At 44.6% G+C, this 13,892-nt stretch overlaps 1 protein-coding gene across 2 annotated transcripts in view; it reads right to left on the bottom strand.

The window, feature by feature from the left end:
* Nucleotides 1–8,635, bottom strand: part of HACD2 (3-hydroxyacyl-CoA dehydratase 2) — an 86,877-nt gene extending 78,242 nt beyond the window's left edge. Inside the window, exons 1-2 of one of the 2 annotated variants that reach the window (XM_079766813.1) lie at nucleotides 8,432–8,635; nucleotides 5,660–5,777 (exon numbers count right to left, since the gene is read on the bottom strand). In XM_079766813.1, coding sequence (XP_079622939.1) covers nucleotides 5,660–5,777; nucleotides 8,432–8,589 — 276 coding nt within the window. In that variant the 5' untranslated portion in view covers nucleotides 8,590–8,635. Of the gene's footprint in view, nucleotides 1–5,640; nucleotides 5,778–8,431 lie in introns of those variants that run through there. The other variant, XM_079766814.1, reaches the window with a different exon arrangement.
* Nucleotides 8,636–13,892: the final 5,257 nt, after the last annotated feature.

The raw sequence follows: 13,892 nt of genomic DNA, 5'->3' as shown, positions 1-13,892 counted from the left end.
AAGTATTTGAAAGTGTCTGCTACGATTACGGTCTTATGTTAACTAAACATATTCAGAAGTCTGAATTCTCTCAAAAATAAATTTAAACTGACATAATGTAGCATCAATCTACTAATTTCTAAATTTTCACTCTACTCTAACAAAGCTGAAAACATAAGAAAGAATCTGTCCTTACCCCTGAATATCATGAATCCAAAATAAGAATGAAGTAAAAAGAAAACTTATCATTATAGGTCATTATAGATGAACTAGAGGCCCGGTGCATGAAATTCATGCACGGGGAGGGGGGGGCAGGGGAATGTCCCTCAGCCCAGCCTGCACCCTCTCCAACCTGGAACCCCTCGAGGGATGTCCAACTGCCCGTTTAGGCCCGATCCCGGTCACAATCCAGGACTGCTGGCTCACAACTGCTCACCTGCCTGATTTCCTGGTTGCCCCTAACTGCTTCTATCTACCAGCCTGATAACCTCCTAACCACTCCCCTGCCAGCCTGATTGATGCCTAACTGCTCCCCTGCCAGCCTGATTGCCCCTAACTGCCCTCCCCTGCAGGCCTGGGTCCGCCCCCCAAGTGCCCTTCCCCACAGGCCTGGGTGCCCCCAATTTCCCTCCTCTGCCAGCCTGGTCACCCCTAACTGCCCTCCCCTGCAGTCTTGATCGCCTCCAACTGCCCTTCCTTGCAGGCCTGGTCCCTCCCAACTGCCCTCCCCTGCTGGCCTGATCGCCCACAACTGCTCTCCCTTGCAGGCCTGGTCCCTTCCAACTGCCCTCCCCTGCTTGCCATCTTGTGGCAGCCATCTTGTGTCCACATGGGGGCAGCCATCTTGTGTTGGAATGATGGTCAATTTGCATATTACTCTTTTATTAGATAGGCTAGAGGCCTGGTGCATGGGTGGGGGCCGGCTGGTTTGCCCTGAAGGGTGTCCTGGATCAGGGTGGGGGTTCCCTTGGGGTGTGGGGCGGCCTGGGGGAGGGGCCTGTGATGGTTTGCAGGCCAACCATGCCCCCCGGCGACCCAAGCAGAGGCCCTGGTATCTGGGATTTATTTATCTTCTATAATTGAAACTTTGTAGCCTTGAGAGGAGGCCAGGGCAGGCCAGGGCTGCGGGAAGCTTGGCTTCCTCCATCGCTGGGGGCAACTCAAGCCTCCTGCTCTCTCCAGCTCCGTGGCTGCCACCATTTTAGTTGGGATTTATTTATCTTCTATAATTGAAACTTTGTAGCCTTGAGTGGAGGCCAGGGCTGGCCAGAGTGGGCGGGAAGCTTGGCTTCCTCCATTGCCGGGGAAACCCAAGCCTCCTGCTCGCTCAGTGGCCACAGCCATCTTGGTTGGGTTAATTTGCATACTGGTTCCTGATTGGCTGCTGGGCATGGCTTGTAAGTGTAGTGGAGGTATGGTCAATTTGCATGTTTCTCTTTTATTAGTGTAGACTAGAGGCCTGATGCACCAAGATTCGTGCAAGAATGGGCCTTCCTTCCCCTGACTGCCGGCACCGCCTTCACTCTGGCCGGAGCCGCCTTTTCGCTCCAACCCGGAGCCGCCTTTCTGCCTTCCCACGTTGCCCAGAGGCCCAGAGCGGCTGGGGCAATGCGGAACGCATGTGTTGTCGCCATGGCGATGATGCAAGCATCCTGCCCCACCCCCGGCCACTCAGCACCTGCGTATGCAAATTAAACTGCCATCTTTGTTGGATTATTTTGCATACTCACTCCTGATTGGCTGGTGGGCGTCACGAAGGTACAGTCAATTTGCATCTTACTATATTATTAGTGTAGATGGCATTTTTAAAAGTCTGAGATAGAATTTATAGACCATAAAAATCATCCAGTTAAAGTGTACATTTTGGTGTCTTTTAGTAAGTTCACCAGGTTGTACAATTGTCACCACTATCCAATTCAAGAATATTTTCATCACCTTAAAAAGAAATCCTGTACCCATTAGCAGTCACTCCCCACAACTCCTGGCAACCAACAAGCTACTTTCTGTCTCTATGGATTTGCCTATTCTGGACATTTCATATAAATGGAATTTCACAATGTGGCTTTTTGTGTCTGGCTTCTTCCTTTCACATAGCACGTTTTCAAGATTCACCCATGTTATAACATGTACCAGTAATTCATTCATTTTATGGTACAGAGACATCTCACTTTGATTATACATGATGGCATCTTTAAATATATTTTTGCTACCTATGTTAATTAGACCTCAGAATTACTCAATACTCAGTGTAACACACACTGTATTTGTTCACACATTGATCTCTTGGCCCACAGATTATCAATATTTTACTTTCTGTCAATTTATAAATCATCGCATACACTATCATCTTCCTTGTATTGTATCTCAGTACTTTGTAAATACTGCTTGGGCTTTCCACCTAACACCCCTTTTATAGAAATTGCCCATCCTTTCCAACTTCTATATAATTAATGTAACCTTGCTCCTGTATGCATGTGATTGGTCCAGGAATAAGCTCCTGATTCAAGCTGGATAAATTAGGCCCTTCATTGGGAATGTGGAATTGGGGTAAGATTCAGTTTCCAACTAGCTGCTCTCTTGATTGCAGGAACTGCAATCTCAGGGGCTTTTCTGTTACCATTGTCTGCCATGTAGACTAAGAAACCAAAAAAACTAGTCTGCAAGAAGACAAGAAAGAATTAGAGACAAAGAGAGCGAGAATAGCAGAGGTAAGGGACTGAGCCAGAACTCCTGGGTTCCCTATGTGCTCCAGTCCCTGACTGCAGGCCATTCCTAGGGCCCAGTGGCATCCCTGCCCTTGGATTCCATGGAACATCCTATATCTTATCATAAATCTCCTTTATTGTATAAGTTAGTTAAGGAGGTTTCTGTAATTTCTAGCCAAGGGACCTATTATAATCATCTACCCAATAGGATTTTAAGCTTTTTATTAGCAAAGGCTCAACATCCACAGCACCCATTACAGCGACTCAAACACATACTTATTTAAATTATCACCCTTGGAATAATTTGAAAAAGTTTTCTATAAAAAAATACTCAAGACATTCTTAGATGACTATGAACAAAAAAATTAGAAAAGCTATATTATTGTTACACCAAATCAATATATCTTTGCACGCATTTTGCAAAAAAAAAAATCATATAATTTCCTCAGAAACCAAATTGTCTTTTTGTATAACACCACTACATGCCCATTTGCACTTGCTTGGTAAATGTTTCAAAATCTTTAAAAGGCAGTGCTATATTTTCCTAAGATTTGAAGTTCCTGGAGAACAAGTAATCTCTATTTGCTTTTCAAGCAAACACACACAGAACCTTCTAAATATTCAGCGTAGTGACATAATGAGTAGCTGACCACCCTGCATTCATTTTCTCCGCCTGTAAACAAGCTATACTGTCAAGCACTAATAGTTCCCATAAGGATAACTCATCTTTAAATACTATGCACATGTAATTATTGTACAATGTAAGTTGGGGGGACAATATAACACTCCTCAAGCGACAACACAGGAAGTGTAGTTTTACTAAGCCTCCTTTGTTGCCGCAGGCTGAGGAGTCTCCTGCAATCACTGCTAATTCTCTGCATATTCCTGGGAATCTTCACTTCATTATGCAGAGTTCTTTTCCCAAAAATCAAACCCAGGATTTGCCACCTATTTGCTTCTCAGTGGGAATAACAGAGGTGAAACCAAAAATACAAATTATTTCCTTAAATCCCTGTTTAAAATTCAATAGGGATAGCCCTGGATTAATCCTTCAAAGTCTAAGATTTGATTCCTGAGTGGATTTTGTATCACACTATTTAATGTCACCACCTTTCCTAAGATATATTTATATTTTTAAAATAATATCTCCAATATTATAAAGTCTTACAGAGATAGAATCCCCTTTAAATTATTAAAGTATTCCAACTTTTTTTTTTAATCCTCATCCAAGGATATATATTTATTGACGTTAGAGCAAGGAAGGTAGAAGGAGGGAGAGAAACTTCACATGTACCCTGACTAGGGATCGAAACCGCAACCTGGGTATGTACCCTGACTGGGAATCGAACCCATGACTTTTCAGTGTACAGGACAACACTCCAACCAACTGAGCCACACTGGCCAAGGCAAAGTATTCCAACTTCTTACTGTATTAAGGACTGAGTCAGTTTCTGATGGTTTTGATCCCAAATTTGCTTCTTTATAGCCTGACAATATTGTATTGACCAAAGCTCTGGAAGACAAAGCACTACTCAATTACTATTGCCCCATTCCAAAAAAATTCAAGACTCTAAGTTCAAAAAATGGCCCACACTAGGATATGCTGGTTTCCCCAGACTCAAACTATTTGGGCAGGAAGGAGCTCTGGAAATCTACTTTAACCTAATTATTTTACAAATGAGAAAATGGGATGAACAAGCAGTAAATGACTTAGAATACTTAGAATACGGGCACTCCGACTCCAGTTGGAACTCATTTCATCATACCATCTACCAAAAATGTGTAAGTATAGACAGTATTGAAATCTCTCTGCCTCCTGAGAGGAAAGAACAAAAACTACAGTTTTCTGCTTACAAATGAGAGGGTGAGAGGTTGAGGTATCACATCTATTTCATGGAAGTAAATGTTTTCTTAAATATCCTTCCAAATGTTAAAATGGGCTTGCCCTGTAGGCTAAGTAAAATGAAATGAAATACCAGATCTCTTCAACCAGGTTTTTCACCATAATAAACTTCTGGTAGCTATTGACTTTGTGTGCCCAAAGCTATCCCCATTTCCCCTTTCCTAGACCTGCCTAATCGCTGGCAAGAGCGACTGGTCTAAGCAAGGCCAACCAGAATCCTTTCCTAGAACTGTGACACAGATGCTGTGAAAATAAACCCCATCCCTGTTTCCTACCATTTGGAGAAGGTAGTGTGCAGTAGGAGAGTCTAAGACCAACATTCAACAAGAAATAGAGATACACAGAGAGAGAAGAGAGAGAGAGAGAGAGAGAGAGAGAGAGAGAGAGAGAGAGAGAGAGAGAGAGGAAAAGTGTGGCAACATCAATGTGGCAACATCAAATCCTTGGTTCTCACTGCTGAGCTGGTTCCTTTGATTTTTGTAAGTTAAACCTATATCTTTATCAACCACAAAAACTGGTAAATTCCTTTTTTGCTTAAAATACTTTGAATTGGATTTCTGTCACTTGCAGCTCCAAAATCCTATACTGACCCCACGTGACAGGATTGCAGATACATTACCTTTAATACAGGAAAATTAATAAGTTTTTGTTAAAAATTTTTTTACATTGGATGACTTTAAACAGGTTCTACTATTTCTTACATCTACCACTCCCAACATTCTATAACCAACAATTTCCTGCTTCCATTATATGCCTGCCCCTGAAAGTATCTGAGTTTGCTAACACTTCCCTCAGATGTCCCTAGAAGCTTAAAAAAAAACCCAGTATAAGCTTGTTTCATTTGACTTCCAACAGAAGTAGAAAGTAAAATAGATTCCAGGTAATACAAGTTAAATGAGATTGTATTTTATCTAGACTATGGTCTAGGAATCACCATTATAGTACACTATAAGGCAAGTCTTCAAAATTTAAAGCAAATCCAACAGATATGGCTACTTCACTATAATTTAGTAGCATGTTTTTTCTTTTATAAGAATAGAAATCAACAACAACAACAAATCTCAGGACCTACCTCCAATAAGGCTCCAGTTTGGAAGAATTTCAAAGGCTTTTCAATGGAATAATAAAGGCTATGATAGCTACCCTTAGCCAGGTATGCTCTCACCAGACCAACTGCTATAACAAGCCATCTAAGAAAAAGAGAAAAAAGAGCAATCAGAAAAAAATAAATAAAGGTAATTAGGATTTAAGGCAATAGGAAGATGTGGTAACAACAGATATTGCTAGAGGTGACTTCAAGAATCAGTGTCCTGGGTTTATCAACTATACTTCTCAAATGCCAATTGTGCGTTTTATAAACTATAACTCTTAAATGCCAACAGAAATGTTGCAGCATACCAAGAGTGCTCTGCAAAAGCACAATGGCACCTCACCCATCTGGAGCTCGGTTTTTTTTGCAACCTTGCCTGTTGAGAACAAGGCCAAAATGAAGGGAATAAGCTAAATTAGTCCCTGAGCAGTCAAAGTAAGTGCCAAAGAGTCTAAGACAAGAGGGGGGGGAAAAAAGTGTTAAAGGAAAAATTTAAATGGATTGTGTAGTAATAATGGGTGGGGAGAAGATGTTTTAAGTCATTTTTACAAGTATCTCACTGGAACATACCCATATCTTAAAATCTATCCTTTTTAAATCGCAAATGAAATAAGGATATGTTAAATATTTTTAAAGAATAAAAGGTTTTTTTTAGTTTGAATTTCCCAAAATCAATTCATTGAAGAAATCCAAATCAATACCAAAAGCAAAACAGGAAAGCACTTAGGTGTGTGTAACTGTAAATGTTACATTTCTGTTCTGCTGTCCTTTTCAAAAAAATAAATTTCTCAGGCCCAGAAATTTTTTCATTTAAGTTCCATAATAAAATGAAAAGACCTTTATTAAGGTATGTGTCCTTGAAGGCAGTAATAGATTTACCTTTATATGTAAAATCTCAACTATGTGTTGCAGTATTGTATGTTATTTCTACAAAATGTCATACAAAGACATCAAAAGTCTGTAAAAGAAAAAAAATGAACTCCTTAATGGTGTCATGCTGTACCTAATGAAAAAAGCTTACCGTACTCTCACAGTTCTAATTTCTCTTCCTAGATATCACTCCTTACGCTCCATCCCCTTCTCTACATTCACTGTCCAGGAGTAATGACTTAATTTCTTCTTTCCCAATGTACCGTAAAATCCCTCTCCAGGTCCAATGTTCTCATCAATGCCCTTGGCTAAGGCAAGGATTTTACATATAAATATAAATACACAGAGTTCTGAATAGTCTTAAAATCACTGTGACCATTTATGTGACAAAGAAAACTTGCATCTGTAATATTTCTTCATTGGCCTGTGTTCTAGATCCAGATCTAACACAAACTAGTTCAGTGACCTCAAGCAAGTCAAGCAAGTCACAACTTCTCTGAGCCCAGGTTGCAACACTGGCCATTTCTAATACTAGCAATAGAGCCCATGATCTTCCCAAGATGTTAATATGTTAATACGACATTAGCATTTGTGTTTTAAAATGGGCGTGGGGAAGGGGGGAAATACGTGTACATTTTTACTTATATCAGCATGTGAAGGATACACAGAGTAAGCTGCTCCCAGGGAGGGGGTCTGGGTGGAAGGGAAGGCTGAGAGGGAAGATTTTCACTGTATGCGCTGTATATAGGGTGTCCAAAAATGTATACGCACACTTTGAATAATTATAAAAGCAGTGTTTATTAAAATACATTTCATTTTCAAAATTGAGCTATCGGCTATTAGTGTGCATACTTTATTTGGGACACTGTCTATTTTAAATTTTGCACCCCCCCCCATTGCAAAAATAAATAAAAATGGATGTTCACTATACAGTTCTTTCAAGTTTCCTGTATGTTTGAAAATTTCATAATAAAAAGGTTAAGGAAAATGTTTTACATATGAATCAAATTTAAAAATATGTAACCAATAGTCTGATCCCGTGATCCACCTCACCAAAAATCTTGGGATCAAAGACGTGGAGGAACCTGGGAGAGCCCAACTCTTTAGTTTTTGCAGGTGAACAAAACGGAGGCCACGAGAAATAAAGTAATTTATCCAAGGTTGCACAACTAGTTAGTGTCAGAACTAGAACCAAACCGTCGCCGTGACAGGAATGGACCGACACGCGGGAGAAAGGAGAGGAAGTAAACCGTTCGGTGGGTCGGTTCCCCGCCTCCCCAGCAGCTCTGCCTTCCACCTCCAGCGCCTTCCCCACCCCAATCCAGCCTGCAGAGGTCTACACCCGTCTGGAGCACAGCTCTGCTCCCGTCACTGGTCCATAAACTTTGAAAGCTTTCCCGTTCTTTCAGATGACAGAGGGCTCAGCCTGGGTTTTGAAAACAGCCGCCTAAAGATAGGGTCACTCGGCAGCCTCAGCTCTCTCCACCCCCTCGGGGGAAACAGCTCGCCGTCCGCGCCCGGCCGCCCGGGCTCTCGGCGCCGCAGGGTCGCCCTGCACACCGCCCCCCACACCTGGAGGTGACCAGCCCACCGGGCCTCCGAGGCCCACGGACCTGCGCCCGGGCAGCCTGCCCCGCGCCCCGTGGGGGCCCCGAACTCCAGCTCGGGGCGCACCCGCTGCCTGGGAACTCGCTGGGCCCCCGCCCAGGCGGGAGTCGGGGCAGCGCCGGGCCGTTTGGCGCTCGGCAGTCCCCGGCGCCCAGGTGCCGGGTCCCGGGCCGCCAGGCTGCGCCGTGCACGGTGGGCCGGGCCCGGCCGCTCCGCCCGCCGCAGAGCCCCTCGCCGGCCAGGCTCGCTCCCCGCCTCCCCGAGCCCCAGCCTCACCCCGCCGTCATCACCACATTGTAGATGACCAGGTACGCCGTGGCCAAAGGCCCCGGGCCCCTCTTCTTCCGCGCGCCGCTGGCCTCGCCGGCCCCGGCCCGGGCCCCGCCGCCGCCCCCATTCCCCTTGGTCGCTGCAGTCGCCGCCGCTGCCGCCATGTCAAGTGCCCGGAGCTCGCTCTCAGCGAGAGCACCACCGCCCGCCCGGCCTCGGCCCTGCGAGGAGGCGGTGGGAGGGGCGGGGGGCGGGGCTGAGGCCGCGGGGCGGGGCCAGGGACCGCGCCCACGGCGGCCGCCATCTTGGAGGAGGGCAAAGACGCTCCAGCGCTCCCTGCCCGTCGGTTCGCCTCCATCGCTACCGCCATCTTGGATCAGGGCAATCACCGCCTCTTTCCCGCGCCCGCTACTAACCTCGGGCGCCATCTTGGGCTAGGTCCCCGTCGCCTTCGGCCTCCCGGGTCAGTGCTCGTTGTTTCTGCCCTCGGGATGCTCTGTCTTCTCTGCCTATTCTCTCATCCGTAACTTCCGCCTACATGTTGGAATGTTGGATCAAGAAAATGATGCTTTCGTTGTCTTCTTACCTGGACTTCTCCCAACGACCCGATCTTCACGTCTATGTAGCCTTGGAGGAGCCTGCCATATAGAGTCAGGAGGCTGCCCGGGAATAGCACTCTGCCCGGTGCTCTCCGCCCCTGAAGCGGTAGCCAGGTTGAAGACTGTGTCCTAAGGTGTCTTCCCTGCCTTTGGGGTTTAAGTTCCAGCAGAGGATGTCAGCCAGAAGTGTGCTCCTCCCTCCTATCCGGTTAGAGTCACCGTGTGGCCAGGGATCCGTGAGGTCCGCGAGGGCCTGCAGAGCGCCAAGTGCCTCCTCCAGCCCCAAGGCGCGTGGGCTCCCGGTGGCCGAGCTGCGAGGAGGGCGAGGTGTGGAGTGGAGCCCGAATTTTCACACCCACAGCGGCCCCAAACGGAGGGATGCTGGCTCGCATGGAAAACCTGCCTGCGAGGGAAACCTGACTGACGGCTGGTGCAAACTGCATCAACCAGTTGACCCCAATGTCCATCCACCGCTTTGTCTCAGGGTTTTAAACATTTGTCAAAGTCCCCTCCCATCCATTTTCACACACCCAACCATCTCCTTAAACGGATGAATGCGTCTGTGGTGATATAAACTATTTATTTCAGCAAGTATTTATGGAGTGTCTGGGAGGTGGCACTGGGGTTCGTGGCACTCAATGAAAGAGGCAAGTCCGGGGTCTCCCTGAGATGATGCAGAGGGAGCTAGGTGAATGGATTGGGTGTGAAAAGTGATACCAGGAAGTGACTGCCGTAATCCACGCCATAGTGGTAGTGATTGAGGTGATGAAAACAGAACTGAATTCTGGACATATTTTAGACGTAGAGATGATAAGATTTGTGAATACATTAGCTGTGGAGTGTGACAAACATTGTGAACAACTTGGAAGAATTGGGTTGTAGAAGAAAAGGTTTTGAAGAAAGAAATCGGGATTTTTGTTTTACATATTAAGTTTGAAGTCTTTATTAGACATCAAAGGGGAGAAGTTGCATGGACAATTAGATTTAGACATTGAGGTTCAAGGGAGAAGAGTTGGAGATTTGAGACTCACCAGGGGATGGTGGTATTTAGAGCCATAAGACATCTAGAGATTGAGACACAGGCACTAAACAATTGTGGGGGTCTCATCCGCTAAGGCCCTACAGATTGTGTAGAGATCCTGTTGCCTTATTTTCCTGACTTTGTTTTTTTTTTTTTTTTTTTATGATGTTAATCCTCACCCAAGGATATTTTCCAATGATTTTTTTAGAGAGAGTGAAAGGGAGGGCGAGAAACAGAGAGAAACATCGATGTGAGAGAGACACATTGATTCTGTCAATCGGTTGTCTCCTTCACCAGAATAGAACCCACGGCCCAGTCTACAGGCCAGCACTCAGTCCACTAAGCCAAACAGGCTAGGGCCTTCCTCACTTCTTTAAAGAGCAAGTGGGGGGGAAAAAAACAACAACAAGATGGCAGCATAAGGTAAACACCTGTATGTGCTGCCTCTCACAACCACACCAAAACTACAACTAAAAGACAAAACGGCTATCACCCAGAACCACAGGAAAGCTGGCTGAGTAGAAGTTCTACAACTAGAAGGAAAGAAAAAAGCGCATTGAGACCAGATAGGAGGTTCAGAGGCGTGGAAAAGCAGAGGTACGGAGGCGCGCGAATTGGGCTGGTGACTGGGTGCGCTGTTTTTTCCAATTGGAAGGGAGATACAAGCTCCCGACTGCTCTGAACTCTAGTTTCCGGTGAGACTCTGGGGACCCAAAGTCCTACGGGGAGAAACTGGACTGTCTGGCATCGGGTAGGAAAGTGAGGGTGGCTTTCTCACAGAGGTGCTCACAGGAGTCATTATTTACTGCGCTGGGATGCGGGACACGGAAACGTGGAGATGCAGAGACGGCTGACTGGCAGCCATCACTGTTTGCCACACCCTGGTGATTCCCTGAGACCCTGCCCCAACCAATTTACAAACCCACCCAAACTGTGTGCAGCAGCTTTTGCATATGAATGGCCTGCCCTTTCGCAGCTTAACCTAACAAACTACAGCTGGGTCAGACAGCTCCAAAACTTCCAAACCCCAAACAAAGAGGAGAAATCTGCAGATCTTGCTATAGCTCCTGCTGGGTGGCCTCAGGCAGTAGCTGACTTGCACCCCATTGGAGATCAGGAGCCAGTGTACTTAGTGGTCAGTGTGAGACGACACCAGATTTCAACTCCTCACATATATAAGTGACACACTCAAGAGGCAGACTCAGTGAGCACCAAAGCCCCACTGAAACAAGTCCTGCCCCATAAGGGTATCTCCAGCACAGCAGTTCTTCCATTATAGACACAGCTGATCCTCACTGCCAATTGGCCTGGAGATCAATTCCTCCCAGTGTACCAACAGCAATCAAGGCTTAACTACAAGACTGTGCACCCAGCCCACAAAGGGGTGCACCAAGAGTGTTCACCTCAGGTGATTGGGGAGGCTGAGCCACTGGGCCCTATAGGTCACCTACCACACAAAGCCACTCCATCAACACAGGGAAGCAGCCAAAATGCGGAGACAAAGAAACATGTCACAAATGAAAGAAATGGAGGAAAGCAAACTACTGGATATAGAGTTCAAAACCATAGTTATAAGGTTACTCAAGAATTTTCTACAAACCATCGAGAAACTTAGTGAGACCTCCAAGGAATTTAGTGAGACCTTCAAGGATCTTAATGAGAATGCCAAAAAAAAAATGGAAAAGGACCAGTCAGAAATTAAGCATACACTGTCTGAAATAAAGAATAATATACAGAAATCCAACAGTAGACTAGAGGACCCCAAGAATCAAACCAAAGAATTGAAATATGAGGAAGCAAAAAACACCCAACCAGAGAAACAAAAAGAAAAAAAGAATCCAAAAATATGAAGATAGTGTAAGAAGCCTCTGAGACAACTTCAAGTGTACCAACATCTGAATTATGGGGGTATGAGAAGAAGAGAGAGAGCAAAATATTGAAAACCTATTAGAAGAAATAATAACAGAAAACTTACCCTACCTGGTGGAAGAAATAGACTTACAAGTCCAGGAAGTGCAGAGAACCCCAAACAAAAGGAATCCAAAGAGGACCACACCAAGACACATCATAATTAAAATGCCAAGAGCAAAAGGTATAGAATATTAAAAACAGCAAGAGAAAAACAGTTAGTTACCTACAAGGGAGTACCCATACGACTGTCAGCTGATTTCTCAACAGAAACTATGGAGGCCAGAAGGGAGTGGCAAGAAATATTCAAAGTGATGAATAGCAAGAACCTACAACCAAGATTACGCTACCCAGCAAAGCTATCATTCAGAATTGAAGGGCAGATAAAGAGCTTCACAGATAAGAAAAAGCTAAAGGAGTTCATCACCACCAAACTAGGATTATATGAAATGCTGAAGGGTATTCTTTAAGAAGAGGAAGAAGAAGAAAAAGGTAAAGATAAAAATTATGAACAACAAAGTGACAACAAATACATATATATCAACAAGTGAATCTAAAAATTAAGTCAATAAAAAATCTGATGAACAGAATAAACTGGTGAATATAATAGAATCAGGGGCATAGAAAGGGAGTGGACTGACAATTCTTGGGGGGAGGGGTGTGAGGAATGTGGGAAGAGATTGGACAAAAATCTTACATCGATGGATGAGGACAGTGGCGGGGGGTAAGGGAATGTGGTTGCGGGGCGCGGAATCAGGTAGAAGGGAGCTATGGGGGGAAAAAAGAGGAACATCTGTAATAATCTGAACAATAAAGATTTATTTTTTTTAAAAAAAGAACAAGTGGGGGTACTCAAATTGCAGGCAGTGATCAGTGAGAGGTGGAAATTGCAAAGGAAATAAGTCATTTTGCAGAGCAAATAATCATTTATCTAAAAGCTTCTTTGATTAATTAAACTGAATAATTTTTCCTTTCAATATAAACTGAAAAAGGAGGTAAAATTCTGTCAGTTGGAAATCAACTTAAAATTCAGTGTAGCCCTGCCACAGTGGCTCAGTTGATTGGAATGTTGTCCTGTACTTCAAAAGTTTGCAGGTTTGATTCCCAGTCAGGACACATACCTAGTTTGTGGGTTTGATCCTGGGTTGGAGCACATATGGGAGGCAACCAATTGCTGTTTCTTTCTCACATTGTTCTCTCCCTTCCTCTCTTAAAAAAAAAAAAAAAAAAGGAAAAAAAAAAAAGAATTTAGAACATGAAAAAATATTTAGTATAAAAGCTCATCACAGTTTGTTACAATATCAAACTGTTGGAAACAATCTAAATGTTCAGTAGTAGTACAGACAGGTTAAATTATGATAAGACTTAAAATAGGATACTATTCAGACATTAAAATGATTTTGCAGAAACTTACTTTCAAATGATTCAGCAAAAAGAATATATGTGTGTGTAACAGACAACACAAGAATAAGGGAGAAATTGTGAACAAAGAGCAAATGTGGCAAAATGATGTGATGAAGTTAGAAACTATGAAAGGTCTGAGATTTTTACTTTACTTGCAAGCTAACAAGTTATCCTCCCCCATCCCTCCCCCCTCCCCACACAAACATTTTTTGGCAGCAGGGTCCAGATATTTGTCCCTGGAGACCATAGCTGCCAATTCTTGTAGCTTTCCTTCTGAAGAACAGCCTCGGGGTGTTCTCTCCATCCCACCCAAGTGCCAGTTGCCTGTAATGGGGGAGCTGGCTTCTGCACCAGGCCTCTCAATCAGGAACTGTCCTCTTCTTTTGAACATCGTGGGAGATGGATGAGCTTAGGCCAGGGCTGACTGAGGTGGGTGGAGTGTGGAGTTTCCCAGGAAGGGAAGCAGGGCACGGCTGGAGCCTTCAGGGTGCAATTTTGTCTCGTGAATATTGTGTGTGTGTGTGTGTAAGTCTGG

Source organism: Cnephaeus nilssonii, assembly GCF_951640355.1.
Source record: "Cnephaeus nilssonii genome assembly, chromosome: 3".
NCBI classification, from domain to species: Eukaryota; Metazoa; Chordata; class Mammalia; order Chiroptera; family Vespertilionidae; genus Cnephaeus; species Cnephaeus nilssonii.
Note: the sequence above shows the minus strand (reverse complement) of the source record. Positions and strands in the feature narration are given on the sequence as shown.